This window comes from Trichoplusia ni, chromosome 3 (genome assembly GCF_003590095.1).
Source record: "Trichoplusia ni isolate ovarian cell line Hi5 chromosome 3, tn1, whole genome shotgun sequence".
Taxonomy (NCBI): Eukaryota; Metazoa; Arthropoda; class Insecta; order Lepidoptera; family Noctuidae; genus Trichoplusia; species Trichoplusia ni.
This window is the reverse complement of record NC_039480.1, coordinates 17,008,271-17,033,778: the sequence shown is the minus strand read 5'-3', so window position 1 is coordinate 17,033,778 and position 25,508 is coordinate 17,008,271. Positions and strand designations below refer to the sequence as shown.

At 36.1% G+C, this 25,508-nt stretch overlaps 1 protein-coding gene across 1 annotated transcript; it reads right to left on the bottom strand.

Annotated features, from left to right (window-relative positions):
• Positions 1-1,253: 1,253 nt before the first annotated feature.
• On the bottom strand, positions 1,254-21,178 carry LOC113508733. The gene is made up of 3 exons (XM_026891816.1): positions 20,912-21,178; positions 4,934-6,647; positions 1,254-3,038 (listed from the first exon to the last, which is right to left on the bottom strand). Exons 1-3 carry the CDS (start codon positions 20,927-20,929, stop codon positions 1,315-1,317), a joined length of 3,456 nt encoding a protein of 1,151 aa, XP_026747617.1. The 5' UTR covers positions 20,930-21,178; the 3' UTR covers positions 1,254-1,314.
• Between the last annotated feature and the right edge of the window lie 4,330 nt (positions 21,179-25,508).

The window sequence follows — 25,508 nt, the reverse complement described above, 5'->3', positions numbered from 1 at the left end:
TGGCAAACGTGTGAGGTGCGCGCGTTACTGGATACCCCGGGAGCCTGCCTCTGCTTAAGCCAGAGTCACGGGATAGCTCGCACATGCACTGCGTGACTCTGGCTACGTGTCTTAGAACATAGCATAAAATTATATTCATTTTTATCAGTAAGTCAATGCTAGCTCCATCTATACGCAGGTAATGTTAACGATGAAACAATGCTGCTCTACCGCAAAAAAAACTGCTAGATGGCGCTTTCAACACTTATTAAAATAGGGCTGTGTGGTCATGGGTCAGTGGTTGGCATAAACATTCTATAAGGATCAATGCTTAGGTTCACGTTTTGTTAATAGGAATTATTATAAGTTACTTCATAACACTCATGAAAAAATGTCTATAGTCATCGTAGAACGTATACGTAAATAGCATGAACACAACGATAATTGTTTGTATAATCTAAACTTCCGCTTTGGGTTGAGTAAGGAGTATCAGACTTCTATTGACTAAAACCCACCCACGTTCCTTTCTCTGCTCTTCGTGTAACGAGATCATGTTAACCTTTTCGGACAATCCCGCTGTAAGCATCAGTCCTACCCCCCTTTTTATATATATAATATCATTAGTCCTAATGGCCTATGAAGGATTGCAACGCGTTACCATACACCGACATAAAAGCGCAGATGACGTAGCACGGTTCAGGTTTAGTCAGTAGAGTCTGACACTACTAGTTCCCTCCCCCGAGGAAGCGGGTGTCCATGAGGATTCTCCCGCATTACAAAAACCAGTGACATCACCCATTAATGGGCTCGATAGATATTTCTGACTTGTCTTTGAATAAGCTGGGGTACCGTCGCGTGTCGGCTAAATGGAGTCAACAGGTACTTTTCGTTTTTTGAAAGCCGACGTGTGAAGAGCGTTCAAGCGTTGTCCTCTCGACTGGGACTGGGACCACACTTGCTGCATGAAATGTGGTCTCCCGTTGGAATAAAAAACTAAGTACTTTTTAATGTTCTCTTCGGGACTTCTAGTTTCCTACCAGAAGGCCTTCAAAAGAAACCGCTGGATGTATGTTTATAAGTATCTAATATATACATACTTAACTTATGATTTTCAGAAAGGTGGGCTAGATTTAAAGCGTTTCGGGTGCTTAGAAATCAGGAATATACGGAGCTGATTAGCTGATGATCTGTTATCCATCCTTTTATTCAGACAGAGATTTTTAGGTCTTGAAAATTTTAAAATAATTCAACACTTGCAAGAAAAACTCATAAACAATAGGTAAGGTTCTAAAACTTTAATCATTATTATAATATATTTCTAATTATTCCCGGCACCTAGTCACTCGCTGGTCCGTCAGGTGAGTCATGAGCAGTTAATTTGCTACCATACTTTTTCAAAAATTCTAGAACCACACCATTACTCCACCCGAATCCGAACTGCACGTTGTACTCGCCTCCACCGCCGAACTGTCCAGGTTGCTCTGCGTCATATTTCTCAAACATCTGCCCGTACTGGAGGAAGCCAGAGTGACAAGATCGGACAAATGTTTGAGCTACTTCGAAAGCCAGCTCATCCGCCTCTTTAGTACCAATGTTTTCTAAAGCATTAACGACGATGCTCACTTCTGGTGGCCACACGTTAGGATAGTCCCATTGCTCTCCAGTCATTTTGAGGGAGGTAGGCACACCACCCGGGAAGTCCAGACTGCCAGAACTCCTGAGGTATTCCACAATCTTTGGCCCTTTGGCCTTCACCAGATCCAATGCGACAACTCCCTGCCACAGCGGCGCGACGTTTGATGTATAGAAATATTTGCGGTGAACGTGGTGTTTATAATCATAATCATACCAAATTCCGTCCTCATCGTTCCACAGGACCTTCTGAATGGTGTCCATCCATTGCTTTAATAGCGCTTCGTAGTGCTCAGCCTTGCGATCATTTTTTAATAGAGAATGGAAGCGGGCTACGTTTTTAAGAGCACCGGCAAAGATAGCATTTAGGTCCACAGGAATAATGTACCTTGTATGAAGGTCAGATAAGTCGCCGTTGTTGCTTCCGTCCGAGGCGACGAACCATCTCGATGAAAAGTCCCACCCGCTCTCAGCAGCACTTTTAACGTCAGTGTAAAAATCAGTACGGTCTTGCTCGCTCATGTCCATAGAAATATTATAATCTTCAAAGTATGATTCGGGTCGAGGTCCTGCACTAGGAACGTAGTACCTTAGAAGAGTGTAGCATTCGCCATCTTTCTCGAAGGAAACAGTTTGTGTACTTAACCAGTAGGATATTTCATTTTCCAAAGATGCTATATTGTTTCTTAGGAATTCAAGATCTTGGGTGTATTTATAGTAAAGAGCCACCATATCGGTTAACATGGGTGGTTGACTGCGCTCCTCATAATACCATCGGCTCCCGTTAGGAATGTGACCAAATTTAACTAGAAGCTCTATGAGATTTTCAATCATGCCCTTGGCAGTAGTTTGCATTCCGCTTATAAGGAGACCTTCGATAATCCAATAAGTATCCCAATAATATATCTCCTTGAAACGTCCTCCAGGTATGATAAATCCGTGGGTGACAGGGACTAAACTAAACTGATCAGGCTTTTTGCGAACCTCTGGCTTGACCTTTCTCGCCAGCAGAGGCCAAATATCGTTAATGCCTTTTCCGAAATTTCTTAAATCTTTGTCACGTATTAAGTTAAGAAACTCAGGATTACTAGTGAAGTCTGTTGGCTTCCATGCTTCAAGTTCACCTTCTTCTGCGAAGTATTGGTCAACGAAAGTTTTTAGCTGTTTTTTGGACGGATTTTGGTCTGTTTGTTTAAGAAGAATATCAAAATCGTGTAATGTTTTTGCCTCATCGTGTTTCATAACGAGATCGACGAAAGTTTTGGAGTCGCTAAAGATTCTTGCCATTTGGACATGGTGGAGAAGATTGCTTTTGCAGTAGACTGGTCTTCTGCAGTTCGGTGGGAGGTCGGCGTGTGCATGTACACACCCCAGTAGTCCCAAAACCCGGTACATGGGCATGTACAGCGACATACAGATTTTGAACATTTTTATTCACGATTACGATTTCCTCTTGACATTGGATTGTGGAATGTGGTGATTGGATTATGCCAGGACATGGCCGTTAGCTGCAATGTTTGTGAATACGCGGGGCGGGTGACCGCGAATCACAGCTGCAGGACCCATTGAAGACAACTTGTGCATCATGACGATCCCTGGTCGCGTCTGCGTTGTACTGATTGTGCGGCAGGTAACTGACCCAGCTCACCTGACGACTGCGTGGACAACATTCGGTAACTGGAGTTACATGGTCGGGTGTGAAATATACACTGTGGATTTAAAAGTCATGTTGTTTTTTTTCAAAATGAAACACGCTATCGCGCGTTTTGCGCGGCTTTTACCAAAGTCAGAATATGAACTGTCATGTTGACTTTAGATTCTTGTCTTTGAACGATGCATGCCCAAACATAGATCTTCGTGATTATTAAGCGCAGAGGCCTTGTCCTGTATCTATGATTAATCCTTTATACCATTTCTTTTGATTGTGCTATAATAGGTTGATCCTTGGTGTACCCCTTCCCATTCTGACTGACTCACTATGTGAAAGATATTTGTCCCTGACATTAATAAAGTACTTAAAGAAGATCTTCAGTTGCCAATATCACCCAGTTTATAAATGAAACAACGGATACAGACACAGCCTTTAATGAACAACAATATTGCAACTAGGTTGGTTCTTAAAACAAACAGAAAACTTATTAAAATGTTCATAAACTTAATGAAATATAACGCAATATTTCATAATTATTGAATTGACTTTTTACAAAACAATTATTTACTTAAAGATACAATAGATAATATAATAAATATAAACGACATTTACAACACTAAGATTCATAAGAAAATAAATAAAAATCTTTTGCATTTAATTTGTTGTTCCTTCCTTGAGGAAACTACGATGACACGAAACTCTTAGCTAACCATAAATGTACTATATAAGGTAGGTAACTTGTAATGTAATCATTGCGATATTATTTAAACATTCAAGTAAAACACAATAAAAGAGGAAATATCAGGGGGAAAATTACTCTAATACATATTAATAATAAATAACTAAGAATAATTCATTTAATAGTAACAATAACTACGTAATACTTTTAAAATGTTATTCTATCATGTCTTATATATTTCAAGACTGTGGTGGAAAAGAGATATCACTACATGACGTAGAGCGGCATCTCTCTTCCACAATTGTAACACTCTCACTCTAAGGTACTTTGCATCTGTTTACCAACTCAAATCTTAAGGTCAACCCTGGAAAAGAATGAAGTACGTAGGAAAAGAAATTAAAAACTAAAAAAAAAAAAAAAGAAATACTTAGGTACATAAATTATGCATTACATAATACTATAGTTAGATATGACTACAATACATTCATAAATATCTAAAGCTCTAAAAGTATAATGAAGTAAATAAGTACATCCCGTAACTCCTCTGGCTGAAGCAGTAGAAGGGGCCCGGGGTGTTTTTAGTCGGTGGAAGTCCGACATATCCCCACGCCGTGCGCTTGTGGGTTGAAGACATTAGCGTTTCACCCCGGAAAAAAAGTAAGTACATACATACTTTATCGGTTCAGAACATTATCCGTAGCCGTTCGCACTTAACCAAGAGCGATTCAGCTAAGTCTCCTAGCATCGATACTGGGTTCTAAGACTGGTAACTAAAAGGTTTAGTTTATTTGTACAAGGTCATTTTCCTCTTCTGATTCAACTAGTTGTCTTCGCGACATTTCACGTCTGTATGGCACCATTTGTAGTTTAACTTAATTTTATTTACAAACTAAGTTCACAACCTTTGTTTTATTTGATATAGATACTCTAGGTGGACGCTATAATCATTAAAAGGGCAATTAAGACATATTTATAGTTGCCCACGCCTAGTCATGCGCTGTTCGTATTTCCGTCAGGAGGACCTAGCTCTGATGAGTCATCAGCAGTTAACTTGCTACCATACTTTTTCAAGAATTCTAGTACTGCGCCATTACTCCACCCGAAACCGAACTGCACGTTGTACTCGCCTCCACCGCCGAACTGTCCAGGCTTCTCGGCGTCATATTTTTCAAACATCTGCTTGTACTGAAGGAAGCCAGAGTGACAAGATCTGACGAATGTTTGAGCTACTTCAAAAGCCAGATCGGACGCCTCTTTAGTACCAATTTTTTCTAAAGCATTTACGACTATGCTAACTTCTGGTGGCCACACGTTAGGATAGTCCCATTGCTCTCCAGTCTTATTGAGCGAGGTAGGCACACCACCCGGGAAGTTCAGACTGCCAGAATTCTTAAGGTAGTCTACCACTTTTGGCCCTTGCGTTTTAAGTAGATCCAAGGCGACAACCCCTTGCCACAGCGGTGCAACGTTAGAAGTATAGAAATACCTACGGTGAGCGTTGTCCCTAAAATCATAATCATACCAAATTCCGTCCTCATCAACCCACAAGACCTTTTGAATGGTGTCCATCCATTGCTTTAACAGCACTTCGTACTGCGCAGCTTTACGGCCATTATTTAATAGAAAATGGAATCGGGCTACATTTTTAAGAGCACCGGCAAAGATAGCATTTAGGTCCACAGGAATAATGTACCTTGTATGAAGGTCAGATAAGTCACCGTTGTTGCTTCCGTCCGGGGCGACAAACCATCTAGACGAAAAGTCCCACCCGCTCTCAGCAGCACTCTTCGTGTCAATGTAAAAGTCTGTTCGTTCTTCCTCGCTCATGCCAATAGTGATATTGTAATCTTCAAAATAAGATTCTGGTCTAGGTCCTGCACTTGGAGCGTAGTATCTAAGAAGTGTGTAGTATTCGCCATCTTTCTCGAACGAAGCAGCTTGTGTATCTAACCAGTAGGATATTTCATTTTCTAAAGCTGCTATATGTTTCCTTAGAAATTCAAGATCTTGGGTGTATTTATAGTAAAGAGCTACCATATCAGTTAACATGGGTGGTTGACTGCGCTCCTCATAATACCATCGGCTCCCGTTAGGGATGTGACCAAATTTAACTAAAAGCTCTATGAGATTTTCAATCATGCCTTTGGCAGTCTCTTGCATGCCACTTACTAGAAGACCTTCGATAATCCAATAAGTGTCCCAATAATATATCTCCTTGAAACGTCCTCCGGGTATGATAAAGCCGTGAGTAACAGGGACTAAGCTGAACTGCTCAGGCTTTTCTAGTACCTCTGGCTTCACTTTTCTCGCCAGAATTGGCCAAATATCGTTAATGCCTTTTCCAAAATTTCTTAAATCTTTATCACGTATTAAGTGAAGGAATTCAGGGTTTTCACTAAAGTCTTTTGGCTGCCATTCTTCAAGTTCACCTTCTTCGGAAAAGTATTGATCAACGAACGCTTTGATCTGTTTTTTGGAAGGATTTTGTTCGGTTTCATTGAGCAGAGCATCAAAGTCCATCAAAGTTTTTGTCTCATCGTAGTTCATGACGCGATCGACGAAAGTTTTGGAGTCGTTGAAGATCCTTGCCATTTGGACATGGTGGAGAAGGTTGCTGTCGCAGTAGACTGGTCTGCTGCAGCTCGGCGGGAGCTCTACACCTTGCGTCAGGCTGGCTGCCGCCAGAATCATCAAGGTAGTCCACATCTGAAATAATTGAAACAAAAATGTGAGTACGTATGATGACGTACCTAACCAAGCTATGTTCACATGGATTTATTTTAATAAAGAACTCATCATTTTTTAATTCTTTTTCTAACGACACCTTTATTGCCCTCAATAAGTTACATAACAACCTTGTTTGTTTATGAAGCTCCTCAAGTGGAACTAGATTCACAGTCGAGATGATTTCAACCGCAAACTCTGTAATTATCTGAACTATTTGTTCAGCTAATGACTTCGACTTGTCACTACAATAAGCACCGTGGAATTACTTTCAAGTCTTTACATTCTGTTCATTGTAGCTCTTGTACAAAAAGATTATCTATATAAAGACGTTTTACATATGAAAATAAATAAATTTACTCAACTAAATGGTTTTTTGCTTTGCTCAATTAAAATTGATTTAGGACAATTAACTCTCAAGGGCAAAATCTTCAAGTTATTCCACTAATTAGACGTTTATAAATATCATATTTTTTAACGTATAGACAATTTGCAAATATATTTGACCGTGAATCGATGTGTTTTGGCAGTTCATTTATTATCACTTCTACACTTGTACTTGACCGGATTTCATCGCCATTCGCAAAAAAAACAGTTTTGGTCGCTGATGAAGGATTACAATCTCACAGTTGAAGATTATAATAAGAATCCTCACTATCAGTCCTGACTGACAAGTAATATAACTGGAACTGGCTTTTTTCTTATTTCTACTCGCAATCAATATAGCGTTTTTTCCGTCATACAAACAATATATCCTAACGTCTTCGGGATGATTAAATTTAAATTCGACTCGTACCAAATTTCTAGGCTATTGTTTAAACCCTCTCCCTACAACATATTCAATTTTGGTTCGCCTACATTAGTATTACCAAATTATAGTAATGCATCACTAATAAAATTCACCATATTATTGTGACAACACAAAACAGTTTGAAATGCTATAATTACCCAACTCTAAATCAAGTCAAAATGGTTAAGGACGATCCTACGCTCAGCGAAACAAATGAAAGCAGTGAAAATCCCTTAGGATGAGAACTATGTTTATGTGGCAGTGACACAAACAAACATGCGCTAATCAAGTGCACAAATTGTTGGGTACGGAACATTTCACTTTCTAACAGGTAAGAGGTTGACATGAGATTTGTTTTTATTTAATCTATACTCTGTACTAATACATGAAGCTAAAGAGTTTGTTTGAAAGCGCTAATCTCAGGAACTACTGGTTCAAATTGAATTTTTTTTTTATATATATATTTTTGTATTGAATAGACCATTCATTGAGGAAGGCTTTACGCCATATACCATCACGCTGCGACTAATAGGAGCAAAGATACAATGGAAAATGTCGAAAAAACAGGTATAAATCATAATTTATATCTTCTAACCACGCGGACGAAGTCGCGGGCAACAACTAGTTTAGTATAACAAAGCGTGATCCGTAAATAATAAATATTATTAAATATAAAAAAGATTGAGTCCTTGCTTACAACTTCGGTGAATTTGCATTATCACCGCAAACAAATTGATTATTTGATTTCCTACGTAGCGAAATATTATTAAGTAACTTTCGCGGTCTCAGATACACTTGATTCAAAAAGATTTGCCTTATGCCGCGTTTATGTTCGTAGCCAACTAGGTGTATAGTGTCATTAGGATAGTTCTTGACCCATAAATAAATAAAAAGGTTAAGACAACATCATATCTATATGTTATTTGCATATAAAATTTGAATGAGCTCTTTGGGATAAGTGCCTTTAACAAGTATCTAGATAATAAAAAATCTCCGCTGCCCTTACTATTAATAAGGGGTTTATTGTAGGAGTTATAGCGGATAAAGATAAAGATTTTGCATTTGCGGATAATTATATGTTTTTTTATGGAAATGAACTACTTATAGACAGCCCATCTTACGGTGATGAGAATATTACCCGATTTGACGTTACCCAGATGAAGGCATTTCGATGGAATTGATGATGGAATAAACAACCAGAAAAAAAATTAAAATACACTAATTTAGCAGTTTTGTAGAACAAAAATGTATTAAAATTTAAAAGCTCTTCAATCCAACCCTTAAAACATAAGTTTTTGTAATAAGATTACATCTACAAAAACACGATCCAGTAAATCGCTATGGTATTAAACTATTAACAGCTCTAAATAAGAATTCTAGGTTAAATATGGGTATTAGCAGACACAATTTGTGGCACTGATATCTCTGGCGACCCACCTCAAGATAATAGTCGTTATGTATGTATGTGGCACATGGGTTTTAGAGCAATAAAAAGCGTATTACCCAACGTCGTATTATATAATAGATTATGGTGTAGGTTAGTGGACCTCTAGGCTTTCTGGTTAATTAACTTTAGATGGTTTTGGATATCTCGACATGAGTATTTAATTCGCAAAGATTTAATTACGAATGCATAACAGGAAATCGAATTGGAAGTAGCGCAAAGGTCTAGATCAAAACTTCTTTACAACTTTAATTCTATTCACGAGTGACTTAAATCAAGTTTAGGATGCTATTAAATCTGCTATTTTTAAACTTTATTGCTAAATATTAATAAACCTCGACATTTTAATTGTATGGGGCCGGCTAATCACTCGACTATCGATACATAGACCGGTTCGGATCTAAAAATAAATCGAAGTGCAAAAAATCTTAGCTGATATTTATTAGCCAATCATTCCACTTATAACTTACAATGTATGTTACAAAAAGTTAAATGTGAGGTTTTTAGATAATAGCCGAATCTAATAAGTTTGTTGCTTCATTTTTAAGGTATCCTCATTATTTATCACTGTAAAATTCAAAACAAGAAATCTCTCCAAAAGGTTGAGATCTCCAATCAAATTGAAACCTAATAGATTTCAATCGAAGATTTCACTTAATAAAATCTTTTCTTTCCTCGGGGGTGAAAATCCTGGATCTCTCAGAACTATCAAGAATAATAGCCGGTTCGCAGACGATAACTAGCAGAATGTCTTGCCTAATAGTTCTAGACCGAATTTAAGAAACGAAACCAAACTCTCTGTCAAGTACCGGTGAAAGGACTATTTTGGCGAAAACGTAAACATACAAGTGTAAATTATGACCTAGTTTGTGCGCCACGGTCGCTTTTAAAGGTCATTTGTATTGTTTTTAATCCGTTAAAAATACTCTTTTATGCTTTCGTCTAGACTAGGCTATTAGTAAGGTGTTACCCAAGGAGGTTAAATAGCCCAAACGCAATGGCCGAACATGAACAAAATACAATTTTTTAAAGACTTCGAACATGGATGGACGAACTCGTTTTTCAATACATAAAACTAAATCATTATCATCAGCTTAGCCTTTTCCAATATAACGAAAGCGATTGCCTATCTGACCTTCTCAACCCAGTTACTTGGGCAACCCGATACTTCCTTGACTGGTTGTTAGACTTTCTAGATTCTTACCCAAAACTAATGTCAAAGATGTGCATATAACAACAGGGAACCACAATTTAACCTGCCTTAGATATAGACATAGAGGAACTCGTTACAACATAGATGGTCACCCATCCACGAGCTGACCGTATCAAGCTTAGCTCAACGTGTGATCGATCAATTTCTGCAGTTGTAGCTTAGCCACGAGCTCCTTATATAACAAATTAGTCTTTTATCTTTTGTTCAAAACATCAGTGTTACCTACTGTTACAAATAAGAGTTATCTTATATTATTCACGGTGTAATACCATCAGCTGTCTGATAAAAAGCAAGGGCGAGGTCATCGTTCAATAGGGAAATTGAATGGGAGCGATTAAAAAAAGGTTACCAACTGCTATACTCTGCCCTTCAATAGGTACTCATTGTTTAATTAGATGAAGGTTGAACATAATACTTAAGATTGAAGTATGTGAAAACAGCGAAGATAAGACGACGTGTACTCTGTCTTTAGAGTTGGTTACTCAAAGGGTAAAAGCGGTCTATTACTGAAAGTCCGCAGTCTGTTTGAATTCAGGCTGTATCTCATAAACAGTGATATTATATATAGACTGTTAAAATTTTCAGAGATGATGTATTTCTACTGCCGCTCGCTATAACAACAGATATTAAAATTTAAAAACAATACACGGTAAGCAACTGTTGTAATGGTCATAAATTTCCTAGTTCCTTTTTTTTAATATAATAATAAAACGGCCCATGAATGCGTCCCCAATGCCCCCATGATGAAGTAAATAAATGATTAAAAATGTCAATTGAAAACCATCATCGGGGAAATGTTCACAACTAGTTCATAGTTAAGGTAAGGACTTACATCTCCATTAAGACGCAATACCATTTCGTTTCCGTTCTCAAAGGGGAGAACAATATGATGGATCCTAAATGGTGACCATAAAGTTGTGAGTTGTGACGGCTGAGGTGTACATGTCACTAACTGCCCATTGTCCTCTCTTATCAATATTGTTGAACGACTATCATGCATAGAAAAACGTTGAATTATGACGTTTGGCGGTAACAAACATAGTTGTTAAGAATAAGATTACTTACTATGTTTTAAGTTGACACTTATTTCAATGAAGCTGTTACAAGTTATTAGTTTACAGATAAATGCTCGGCATTACGGTCTAGGCTGAGATACATGTACTGTTTGTCTGTAAATACAATTGACAGATATTAAATGAAGGTTTTCAGTCACAAATTGATCCCCGATCCCAGTTTTGGTTTCTTTGAGCACGTAATTTGAATGTTAGTGAAACCCCAGCGATCATCAGCCTAGAATTTTTCCAACTGTGGGGGGTCAACTTCCTTGTCATGGATTATATTCCTTAGCATGGGAGTCGGTTTAAGCAAAACAAGAAGGTTCCGTCAAATTGTGTAATAGGACAAGTATGTTTTTTTGCTGTCGTTAAAATACTCATTCAGTTTCACTTTCAAGAGCCCTACAAATACCTCTTATTGTTAAACTGTTGCAGGTGTGGAAGTAGAGTGAGAATATGGTAATAAATGCCCTCTTTTCAATCATTGCAACAATATAACTTAAAGATTAGAAATTAAAGAGAAGAATAATGCCAAAATAATCCTCCCTACCACCAGACTGCTTCCAGTAGAGTAGTAAGTCTAAAGGACCTTGGTAAGAGGGCAGAAGCAGACAAGCATTAAGTGCAGATAATGGGAATTACCTGTGTTTACCCCAACACAAACGAGATATTAAGATTATACTCATAAACTCGTAATATATGTGTATTACGTACGTTCATTGTTATTTTTCCTTCGTACACATTATCAATATGTTATATCTCTAATGATGTAAGTTTTGTTTTAAATAGTATTTATTATTCAACATTTTATATGACTGATTTCTACACCTTATCCAGGGATCATACCAACACATCTCGAAGTCAGTTGCAGTGATGAAAGCGAGACAACTTCACGCCGTATAATGCGGCGTCTCACTTCCACATCTCATAACTTTAATAGTGATAGGCCTACCAATTCTCAAGTGACTCAACAAGTATCATCAATCATGTATTATCACTGAGTATTTTGTTTCACAGAATACTATCAGCATTAAACCAAGTCGAGCCCAGACAAACGCATCTTTACAAACAACTTATTTCCTATCTTATCAACGAGATATCTTTTGTTTTGTGTCACATAGCTCTTGTATTTGTCAGTAGTATCTATGGCTACCTGCCCATTCAAGTGGTTTCATTGAAGGACCATGGGCATTGGGCCTCTTTAAACGACTTCAAATAGAACGAGTGTCTTCGAGATTTTTGATCCGATTTTGATAATTCTTTTGTTTAATACAAAATATCTGCCAAATGACCAGGAAAATTAGGTTCAGCGCCGACTTCAGGCAGTACTTATTTTATTAAATTATTGGTTATTCTGGCTCCTATCGAAGATGAAAAGACTTTACCCCGCCACACTTCTCTGAGACCCTCAAGTTATTTCACTTAAATTGAAGTCGTTTTTTTGGTAAAGTAATTTACAGCAATCTTTTCCTTTATGGGATCCTGGGTACATGGAGATCGCTTTTCTGGCGACATTTACAGGCTAGTGTGTAGAATTATTTAAATTAAGTTATGATCACAATAACAAATGACAATGAAAGTACTGAACTAATCTCCCGTTCGTCGTGACTTGTAAAGTTTTGACTCATGTTTCCATTACGTCGATATTTCAGTTTGTTTAGGTGATTTTCCTCTTTTTTTGGAAAAACATAAAAAGATTAACATCAGTATCTACACCTTTTCTGCGAACGCATTAGGTCGTAAAAAAACAGGTCGAATGCAAGTTAAGCTCGCGACACTGGATTCAGCGCTACATAATCGGTTCGCTGACAAATCAATTTGTTGGCCAAGCCTAGTGTTCTTACTCCCTGTAAGAAATTTAGTATTTAGGAACTTCATCTACAATAAGTAAATCGGGTGTTTAGTTAACCCACCAACTTCTGACATCAACAACTCCAAAACACTTCCGCGTGTATTCCAATAACAGTTTTAAGTCAGAAAACGTGCGGACCCCGCGAAAATGACTCAGTTTCTTACACCATCCGGAAGACTGATTCGCCGAGCACGTATCACCAGTCACCAGACCGCTTGGTCATTGTCAACCAAAGAGTACCGAATCAAAGAGGAAAATGTGTTTTCCTGTATCAGTTATCTGTCCATCATCAGCCTATAAAATAACTATGTACCAAAGCATTATTATAAAAGCTAGGTGTATGCTTACTTAAGTTTTTTAAGAACATACTTTACTGGAATCCGGGATAAAGAGGACGCAAGCACATGCTTTGTTAAAAAAAAGATAAACAACTGTTGCGTTGCGAACAATCATGTACACTAACCGTGTCCAATTATGAAAGGTTATACAGATTGTTATTATTTTAGATGTATCAGCCAGCTGTATTATAATACTATTTTTTTTGTTATTTTAAATCGATATTTGTAGTTGTTGATGCAAAATAGCCCACTGTACATCTTATAGAGCCACCTCGTTTCCACAAGTGCAGTAGACTAACTAAAACGGAGGGGGGAGGCTTTTAGGCCTGACAGAACATGAGAAAATGATCCCACGGGAACATAAAATCATGATAAAAACTAAGTGTTAATCCTAGTTCAAATAAACTTTCAATGTACTTTGTACCAAGTTTCGTCTTAATCCGTTCAGCGGTTTGCGTACATACAAACTTTCCTGTTTATAATATTGTAGGATACGAGGTCTTCGCTTTATAAAATATTACTTGAAAAACATATTTGCGAAATTATAGCAACTAGATCGCATGTATGCAACTACTAACAACATTAAGAGCACATTAACGTTATCATTCTGACGTGTGTTTGCAGATAATTACTTTTTAATTGTCTGCGGTACATATTATAAACCACAATATAAAAACAATTGATAAGCAGTCCTTCACGCAAATGAGGATTTAACAATGGAATCGGTGCAAATTGTGTGATCCACAAATACTTGTTCGTAAACTAATACTTTTTATTCTATGGTTGCCATTATGCATGTAATTTGAATTTCTGTGCAACGCGCACGTTTCGGCGCGAACTTTTTTTTTAGTACGATTTTCCCCGACTTTTTAAAACTAACCCTAATATTGAGACTCCGCAACCCGATCTACTGTGCCTCCATCCGTGTATCAGCCTGTCCGTCGCGTCAGTCTGTATCTTATACAACGTGTTAGCTAAGTTTTTTTTACATATTATGTATTTCTTTTGCCGCTGTAATTAATTAAAAATATTGTTACGTGCTCATATACTTGTCGGTGGGTTGTGGTTCCCCCATTTTTCATCCCCCATATGTCATCCGATTTGTTTTTCTCAAGCCTTTAGTTACGGATCTCTTAGTGTCGGCTTCTTTTATTTAGACGTAGAAGGAAAATAATACAGTAAAAACCCTTATAAAAAGTAGTCTAGTAATTATTTATTTATTTACACTTTTTGTATCACCATGAGCAATTACAATGGTGGATTAAATGCCAGTGGCATTCTCTATCAGACGATTATGTACTATATAAATAAATTAGTTTATTAGTAGATACTTAGTATTACCTTTATTTCTGTACCTATATCTATGTTATCTTATTTTTATCCTTTGATTTCTCCGAAGATATCAATACAGAATTGTTTATTTATTAAAGCTTAGTTTTTATCTATTTGAGCTCCACTTAGATAACCTTTTTTTGAAATTACAATTCAATCAGTTCCATGAGGTTTACAAAAATATGATGATTATGAATAAGTTTATTTATAAGTTTATAAGTATAATAAGTTTATTGAGTGGTCTTGTAAATATTGTGTTTAACGGACCCCCTTATAGAACTCTATGCAATGATAACTTGCTTCCAAGCAGGCGAAGTCGCGGGTGATACGAAGCAAATTATAATTCTGTACAGAATTACCGACTTCTAATATTCCCAAAACTATGTTAATGTCTTAACTTGTCATAAATACATAAAAATCTCGCTCAAAACCCGAGATAAAACACTCATATACAAAATATCCTTGCTACATGGACATAAAAAGTTTAATCTTGACTAACTACCAGTAGGTTTAATCCCTAATCTCAAACCTCTTACAAGATGGCAAATGAAACATCAATAAAAATGTACAGCTGTTTGCGAAATGCTCTTTATTCAGAGTCTGATAAAAGATATGTGAGATAAAAATGATAATGTTATCACATCCGTATCAAGGATGGTGATTATATCTCGGATGGATCTATCTCGGTGTTGCAATTTGTAATTATATTCTATTCTCGTTTCACTAGACAAACAATAAAATAGAATTCTTCTATTATTAGATGTGAAGATTGATTTCTTTTAGAATAACTTTTAAACATTGTACGAGTATTAACAGCTATTTATGTTTAGTGCGACGAGTTCGTGTTTTAGAATATGTGCTAACACTTTTTTCATGTAATAACTTATAACTCTTGCTGTCAACTTTTTTGAGACTCCTGAAAATGTTTGAGGGACAACACCAAACTAAAAACAACACTTCTCCTTACTTCTATTCGGACACGCGATTTCGGTATTAAACTGCCGATCTTACAAAACTACATCACAAAAGAGATATAGGCGTTAAACTAAGATGGCGTTTAATATTTCTATGGCTGTGACCGATATTACCGTCCGCGAAGGTTAGAAAACTGTGATTAACAGAAACCAATAATTAAATATTAATAACAATGTTTCAGTTCTATTTTCTAAACTTCTTTAAGAAATTCTCTTGTTCTTATCATAAACGTGACAGCTACGGGCATTGACATACAAAAACAATGGTGGCACATTATAAAACATTGTTTCAAGGTCGTATTGATGGTACAGTCAGCAACAAAGTACTAAAGTACCACCATTGTATAATTGCGTTTTTAGAAGAGTCAAGATAGACACCGCTCTACATTGTGTAGTGCGCTGTCACGTTGCCACAATTTCAATAAAATTACTTTAAGACATGGCGTTAGGTCTTCAAATACATGAGTTACAACTACTTAGTAATAGAACTACGAAACAAAGTTTGAAAATTGGACGTCTTTTTAACTTTGTTGACTGTTTTTTCAAACCCAAAACCCAACGAAGGAGGGATGTTCTTGTACGTCTTGTGCAATTACTTAACGGCTCTCTCTATTTTTATAGAATGGAAAAGGAATGTCGTATTTTTTAAAATTTTGACCCTATTTTTTTCTTACTCTATCTTTGTATACCCTCTTCTGATACCCCCTATACCTATACGTAGCCATGTAGATTCACAATCCATAAAACTCACTAGTCCCCTAATGCATAATTTTAGACTTATGAGGATAATTATAAAGGCATTTAGTATCTTGTGGTGCATTACTTTTATTATAGATAATGCATATTATTATTACCAACATAATAAGGACGATTTTACCTATATTTACAATGAGCTCGTTATATACCTATGTAAGTTGTTATTATAATAACAATTATTGTATAATAGTAAAATGAAGTTGACGAAGCTAGCGACTGCTAGTGATGTGCATTATCAAACGGGCTGTGCCGATTAACGTAACTTAAAAGCATATTTTTTTATTTCAAGAAATGTTTTTTTTTTTATAAGAGTAAATAAATAAATGCGGACAACATCACATACATTGTTCTGAAACCAAAGTAAGATGAAAGATACAACGAAGGTACCACAAACACCCGGACCCGAGAAAATGTAGAAATGTGATTTTTTACATTGACCCGACCGGGGATCGAACCCGTGACCTCAAAGTTAGCGACACCTTGAATCCGGTGTGTATGCCACTCGACCATAGAGGGCGTAAGATTTTATTGCTAGTCTAAACAAATTACACATCTATCTTATTTGTAGAAAATGAGATTATCTTGCTTTAGAAGTCTTAAAGAACACGATTACGAAATATTTCAGGTGAAATTACATGAATGCTGTACTGCGTCATTATTATATTATTTTAAAACCTTGTATAAGTATTACTTAATCTACAGAACTGATTCGATTTCATACACTTTCATTCATCATGACAAAACAATTTTTATGGGTGCAAAATCATTTTGATCTGTAACTAAACTTGTTAACATTGGCTTAATATAAGTACATACGTGATCAATTTGGGTACATTGTACTTAAACAAGACTAACAAAAGTACGAAGTGTGTGACGAAAGGGAAACTGAGATTCCAAAGCCAAATATTTTTAAACATATACAGTTTGTATTACAAGTCTACTACTGATTGGGTAAATCCAATTAATATTAAATTAAAGCTACCTAATAGCTGATTCGCAATTTGTAATCAGGGCTGTATTTTTCGCTTCATTTTATAGAAATACTAGCTGACCCAGCAAATGTTGTTCTGCCTCATAAATTATTTCTAGTTGTATGTTTTTTTTAATGCCACATTATAAAAAAAAACAATTACGTCCAAAGAATTTCTTTTTTAGTTTGAGCAACCCTTATCTCTTAGGGGTATGAAAAATAGTTGTTGTTCTATTCTCAGACCTAACCAATATGTATACAAAATTTCATAAAAATTGGTCGAACCGTTTCGGTGGAGTGCGGTAACTAGCATCGTGACGGGAATTTTATATATTAGAAGATAGAAAAATGAATATCGTAGCTTTTGAATGGTAAAAGATTACCAACATTGGTATAGGCGATGCCGAGATTACCTAAGCGATTACTTAACAAACTTTACCTCTTCAATTTAAATCATTGCCTTAGTTAGATTATTATCTTCTAGAGTATAATTTATCTGTCGCATAAGTTAAGGCTTGTATAGATAGATTTAAAAGTAAATATATGAATATCTCACGAGGAACATCACTACCCAACCACATCAACACGAGATATCATTATGACAGAATTTAATTACCTAGCGAAATCCTGTGACCACAAATTACTGATAATTATAATCAACGCATACACAGTTTGCTGAAGTTATACAATATTTTGATAAAGCCTTTATTGTTATTATCCATGTGCTATAAGGGCCGGAAAACTTCGTAGTTTGAAATAGAAACTGCTATTCAATTAAGAACAATTTGGTTCTTAAAAAAATGCGATGACTACATATACATTTAATGTGAACTGCGAAAAAAGTGTGGAGTATTTCCACCTATTGATGGTAATATTAATAATTCCATCTATTGGTGGAAAAACTCCATACTTTTTTACATACATTAATAATGCAGTTTTTTTTTCGCTTTTAACTTATCAAGGGACTTTTTTTCTATATTATGGGAAGGTGGGGTAAGACGGGGTAGCGAGGTAAGATGGGGACCCTCCAAAAATATATAATACAGTATTAATTGAAAAGTTATTTTGACGCCATCTAGTCGTATTTATCAGTACTTGTTAGAGTCGCAAAAAGTTTGTTCGAAGGAGCGCACGATTCTTCATGGTAAGTACATTTTTAAAATTTGAAGTGGTTTTATCTAATTATTGAAGCATATAAAGTGCATGACTGTTATAATGTATGATAAACATAATGTGTGACATATTTTTTTTGTTAATTTGTATTTATTTTACTATTGTAAACTCATTAATTCATGCCGGTTTCTTTTGATTTATAACCTCTAAAAATTCAATACAACTTTTAAGTCCAGTTTGGGAAAGATGGGACACTTATGTGGGGCAAGACGGGGTAGGTACCCGATCTTATCCGCTGAGTTGTTATTCAGTTTGTATTGAGATTGCATTCAACATTAACTATTTTTTTATAGTACAGTTCCAAAAACAGTAATTTTGTCATTTCCTGATGCTTAAATGGCTACACCGCCGTAAATCATTTAGCAAACTCTCCACCTCCACCAACTGCTTCAACCTCATGTCTCAAGCAGGCAACAGTAAATGATTATATAGATAATGATGCATTCCATCTGGTTAGCCCGAAAAAGTTAATGCCTTATTCGCGATTCGCCGAAAAAAGACCAAGACAAGTTCGAAGAAGGGGAAAAGCAGCTATTATTACTGCTTTTCTATATAAAAAAGAATGAGAGGAAAACTAAAATAGGTAGAAACTAAAACCACATGTAACAAACAAAAAGTAAATGACAAAAATAACAATAAAGAGAACTTGAAAAACCGAAAAAGCGAAAAGGCACAGAAGAAGAAGATACAGAATGTCTATACTGTCGCGGCTTGTATTCCGATTATCATACTTGTATCACTTATCGTACTTGAGGCAAGTGAACGCATTGTGTCTGTGCAGGAGTGGAAGACAGCGATGACGAAGCTGAACATATCTGCCCGGTTTGTGAAGATGACGGCGCTTAAATAGTCTATACCCCATCTTACCCCAGGGGTATACCCCATCTTACCCTATAGGTGGGGTAAGATGGGGTGATTCAGTTATTTTTTAAAAGTTTATATTTTTATGAGAAGAACTTATTTTTTTTTGTTTTGACTGATTGTTATTAAAAGAAGAAAGACTGATTATTTAATTAATAAAAGTTCCTACGTTGTGCAATTAAAAAAGATGGGTTTTATTTATGAAATACCTTAAGGTCCCCGTCTTACCCCACCTTCCCCTATGCTGTAGCCGCTAAGTCAAATACAAGTAGGTAAAAACACAGATAGACTCAGTTTGTGTTTCTCTGTAACCTTTAAAACAGGCAATTAGTCTGTCTTTTTATACATTACAATTCAAGATTCAATTTAAAACTAACAGAGGCGGTCGCAAAAAATCTCAGCACAGAAATAAAATCGTTTGGCTTAGGTATTAAATTTTTCCTTAACTTTAATTGTTTCATAACTGAAGGTCATTTGAATTACTTAGTACAAAAAAGCACTTCTCATTTATATTCCCTTTTTTTGGTTTAAAGGTTATTAAACTTTACTCTTGACTTTGGAACGAGACTCATAGGGCCCAATTTCCAGATTTCAATAACCTTATTACCGATTTAATAGTTTTGGTTCGGTTCTACTAGTTTTGTTTCGAGACGTATACATTTAAGGATGTTGAACATAATTCATTTAGGGATGTTTATGATCGAAATATTGACTATTTGAGAAGTTATCCTGTTTCGTGTCTTATGAGTTAAATGTTTGTGTTATGCTGAATGACCGATCGCGATTTCCCATCCGAAAAATCAAAGACCTGTTTTTTCCGGGGAAATTCTCATGGACTTTTTCGTCAGTGGAGGAAACGAAGACTCTTACCGGTTTAAGCCACAGGAGTGCCTCGCCCTTGCCTTGCACTAAGGACCACAGGAACGTTGTAATCTACCGCGATAGCTGATCGTAGACCTAAGGAAGCCCTGATCCTTGACCTCAAGAACCATCTAGCTACCACTATGTCAAAAGTTTTGTAACAATATTGTATCTATCCGGTTCTATAATCTCGATATTCGCATTTGGTCATATTAACATAAGAATTTATTCCGTAATTTATTTTTTGCCTTACATAATTACAATTTTATAGATGTTACACGGCACCGGTTTGAGACTACAATATAAAAACTTTTTATGTCTTTGCAAAGCTAGCTAGCTAGCTAACGTTGTATATATTTATCATCTGACCTGCTAGTTTTTGAACACATATATATTTTTATATAGGATCTACATTGAGGCAATTAAAAATGATCTTATCAAAATAAGCAGACACACTTTGAACAAATTCGGAAATTTTATCCCATCATATATTAACTTTGAAGGATTCGAACCCGCTGCCCTTTACGCAAATGAGTCTTAGAATAGAAATATAAAATGAACTTATTTTTTAATTAAAAACTAATAGTCGAGTATAACAATAGGTACGAATAAACAATATAAACTCACCTTATTAAAGGACACCATTCACTTTCAGGATACAAAACACAACTCGAAGAAATTATTTTTTAACTTTAACTACACAATAAATAATAAATTGAAATAAATAAAATATTTCTCACTGGTACAATTACTTTTTCATATCAACTTATCGATACATTTATCGATTCGACATATCGAGTAGTCGCGGTCACGAGCGCTCGATTCGCGGCCGCGGTAACGACTGCGCAAGTGACAGTTATTGCCTTGAAGATCACTCGTGAATAGATGCAAGGTGCGCAGGAGTTCGCATTTATATACTCTATTGATAACAACACTAATACAACACTTTATTCGAAATTAGAACCCGTATTAAAAAAATAAAAATACTGTCGTTATTTTTAAGCTGGTTTTATTTCTCTAATTCGATATCAAAATATTTGTTTTTTTTGTGAAGTCACTTAATTACATACATAAGTACTATTTAGAACACTAAATTATGTTTTAAATTGCAGTCAACAGTTTTCCTTGTAAAGGACACAAATTGTGTTTAGAATAAAAACAATATTCAGATTTAAAATTAGACTCGATCAGTGCTAAGGCTGTTATTTTGACCTTGTTCACAAAAACTTCTAACATTTGCGCAAATGCTAAAAAGTGCATTTGTTTTGTACACACATGTTAAATCATTAACAAGAATTTGAAGGCTAAGAAAGAAACTATCCTTGTAACGTTATCATTTTCATTCATTTAGCGACAGGGCCTTTTCCGGAAAATGTGAAAAGGACATTCTTAATGGTTGGAGGAAAACGGTACCACATGGTACCAATTATAATAACGGGGAAAATATACAAATTTCTTACAGATATTACTAGAAGAAATGAATAACCTTATTTCCCCCAGAGATGGGTCACTTATACACTGCTATATGTATGCATAATGCACTGCATACCTTAAATTATAGAATTTGACATATAAAGTTATAAAAAAAAAGATTGTATATAGTCTCTCAGTAACATGGTGAAAACAATAGGTACAGGGGACTTGGACAGTTTTGTGTGGACAGTGCTTCATCAAGACACGTATCTGGTTATTTTTTTCACAAAAAATATAAATGACAGAAAAATAGCTGTTGACTACTAATATAAAATGAAACCGAAACAGTCTGATTCACAAACACCTGTTTTTTTTTTTTAAGTTAGTTGTAGTAAGAAAGCAGTATTTTTTAGGGTCTCCTGCGCTGAGGAGCATGCGTGTCTCATACACGCGCTTGTCCTCCGCGGGTTTGGAACCCTCAAGACGTGGCTCAAAGATGGCCTTAGTACTTTTTTATACTTCCAAAACTGCAATTTGTTGTTTTCAGGGATATTGTATTCGGTTGTGTTTTGTTACGCCAGCATTCATATACCTTAGCTGTTGACTAAAAAAAAAAAAAAAAAAAATATACGTAAAAACTAACGCTTTTGCATTACGATTTAGGCATTTCTACAGGAAAACAGTATTTTACGTCAAACTACAATAGGTAGAGGTGGTCAACCCGGGGGCTTGTATTGTGCGTCAGAGTACAGGCAAACAAACATTGTTTAATGACGTAGGCATGTTACCTAGCTTTATCCTATTAGGCTGAGTCTGCATCAATGGAACATATTGCATCAAGAGCAGTATACTCAATGTTCCAAGAACATTATCCTTCTTTAATGCAGTCGGCTGAAAGTAGCCTGTGACACTGAATGTGTCGATCCAAGGTATGGAAATCGGTTTTCGTTAGATATTAGTTCGTTTTCAGACGGACAGTGTGTTAGAGCTCGCCTTCACAAAATGGCAGTTTCAAGAGGACTTTTACGACTTGTAAAAATAATTAAAATCATTTTTTTTTAGTTTCTCCGTCTTCATTTAAAACCAGGGCCCCGATTCTGCTATTTTACAATGGCCAATGAATGAATGGCAATTGGATTAAATTTGAAATTATTCCTATTCTCTTAAGCATTTTTCCAATACAATAATTGGAACTTAATTATATTAACCTTGAGTGAACCGTCCCGCACTGAATGTCCAATAATTGTGTAGAAAAATGCTTAAGAGAATACGAAAATTGACATTTCAATCCAAATTTCATTCATTCATCGGCCGTTGCAAATATCAGAATTAGGGCCCAGTATATAGTTTATATTCATTTGTTTTTGAGGTTAGAGGGAAATTCTAGTTGTGTGTTTAAAATGTAGCTTCCTAAAACCCACAGAAATGAGTAACTGAAATACCTATTTATTTTGGGGAAACTACATCGACGCTACGGTTAAGTACTATTTTGTTCAAAATTCTTTATATAAATGAAATATGTTATATTAAATTGCGTAGTTATATTAAATTTCTAATTCTTTTCTCTTTATCTACACTAAGGATTTTATATTATTTCGCGAGACGTTTCACTATCATTTTCACATGCCCAAAGACACCCAGACTCGGAATAATCATTCGTTGATCACAAAATATTATCTCTAGCGAGGATCGAACTCGCGACACGTCGCTCACAGTGCGTTTGTCGTGTCACCTTAACAACTCGGCTATCCGTACAAACCTACATTCCTCAAGAGAAAGATAGGGGAATTGTTTTATTAAACTCAACTAAGAATCAAACACTTACTGACGTTATAATTAATGACGTAACTTTGTGTCAAGATATTGGTATGCAAAACAATCTCAAACCGCATGTATGGAATAGAAAAAGCAACGGAGAGGGCGTGAGGCCTCGCACGCATGAAACCTCTCCCGATGTGACAAGGAAAACTGACATAATATGACGTGTATGTATCACACGGATGACTAACAAAAATTACAATAATGAATCTAATGACTTTAGGAATAAGGCACCATGGAATCGGTGACAAAGCTAAATCTATATGTACCTTTCCATTAATCACAACTCACCAAATATGAGCAGAAAATTGAACAGTAGGTAAACAAGATGAAGCAACAAATTATTTGTCATAGAATCTATCGAAAAAGAGCTGACGTATATACTGAATTAACCATCTTTACAGCAATTAACACATAAATATAAAGTAGAAGGAATTGAAACAGCATTGTCAAGTAAAACAATAAACCAAGCGTGAGCTCTGTCTATCTGCATAGGTCGGTTTCGATTGCTTAACCAGATTCTGCTCATCTTTCAAGTAAGCTGCGTTTCCACTAGAGATGTGCGAGGTTGCGTAGCATGGAATGTGTTTGTAAAAAACAATAGAATCGCCTCGGTCAGCACTGCTCTGGTTGAAACGGCTCAGCGGACATCCTCGCCCGACACATTTCCATCGCACTGGTGGAAACACAGCCTTGTAGATATTTGGTGACGATCGGACGAGGAGGGCTTCTACTACAAAAACTGAAACATTATCTAGAAATACACCTTCACACTAGAGAAATGAGTGAATTTCTTTCTATGAGTTAGGCCGAATTGAATAAAAGCAGGTCTAATAGTCCCCAAGGATAAGCGTCTTTGTAGCTTCTATCTAAGCTAAATTATTTCGGCCGAAAATGATATTCGATCTGTTGATCTTTTATGTATACTTACAATGAACCCGATAGTTGAGTTGGGGCAGTGTACATGTTTTGCATTAAAGGTACTATCATCCCAGAAAGCTATGGATGTATTTGGCTTACGATAAATGGTGTCTAAATAATCTGCGGCGCTCTAATTGTTTTAATTATTCAGGGATGATGTAAGATTGATTAGAGAAAAAAAGATACTTATTACGAGTACTCAGTTACACTAATCCGAATCCATAAGTTATTGCTATACATATACAAATACATATTTGTAATAAAGACATCCAACCAAAATTTAAAATGTAGGTATGGACCTATTCAACCAGAATCGAACAGTGGAGAATAGTCATTCCCAGCAACGGGTTTGTAAATAATAGTACAGTTATACACATCGAAGGCTTACAACCAGGGATAACCATCTTTTTAGGAGGTTATCTATGCTTACGTTTAAATCGCGTGCGTTTGCCCATGAGTTAGCTTTTCAAACTACACAGGAAAGTAAAAGTAATAGGTACGTACAATATGGACAGTAAATGACGTAAGAGGGGATTTTTGTTGCCGCTTTATTGTTTTAAACACGTATTTTGTGTGGCACTTATTCTCAGATGACGAAATATCAAGGGATAAATTCTGCAATTTTCATTTGCGTAGTCATTAACATTCTGTTTTCGTCCCCTTCCCCGAGTAAGCGGGTGTCCATGAGGATCTACCCAAAATGCCTTACCAAAAAAGGTTATTTCATCGATTTTCATACAAGTGTTTACCACTAGCTGTTGCCCGCCGGTCCACCCGGCCGCCAAACATAAAATTGGTTTAGAAACTATCCTGGCTTTAAATCTGTGTACCAAGTTTCGTCAAAATCCGTACAGTGGTTTTTGCGTGGAACAGAAACAAACATTCATCCATCTATACATCCACACTTTAAAGTCGTTCGCTTTAACAATATTACAAGGATAAGACGAAAGTTTCATGAACATAGTAAAGTCTCCATGGAAACAATGCCTCCTTATGCAGATTAATGCATGGAAGTTCGAACCAAAATTGAATAAAAAAAATTGGATAGTTCACAAGCTAATGCGGACTAAAC

Bases quoted from the DNA above. Each gene is read 5' to 3' on its own strand.
- LOC113508733 (XM_026891816.1), bottom strand. The intron at 3,039-4,933 runs GACTAGGCGTGG...CGTGAATAAAAA, and splicing joins CGGAAATACGAACAGCGCAT to TGTTCAAAATCTGTATGTCG.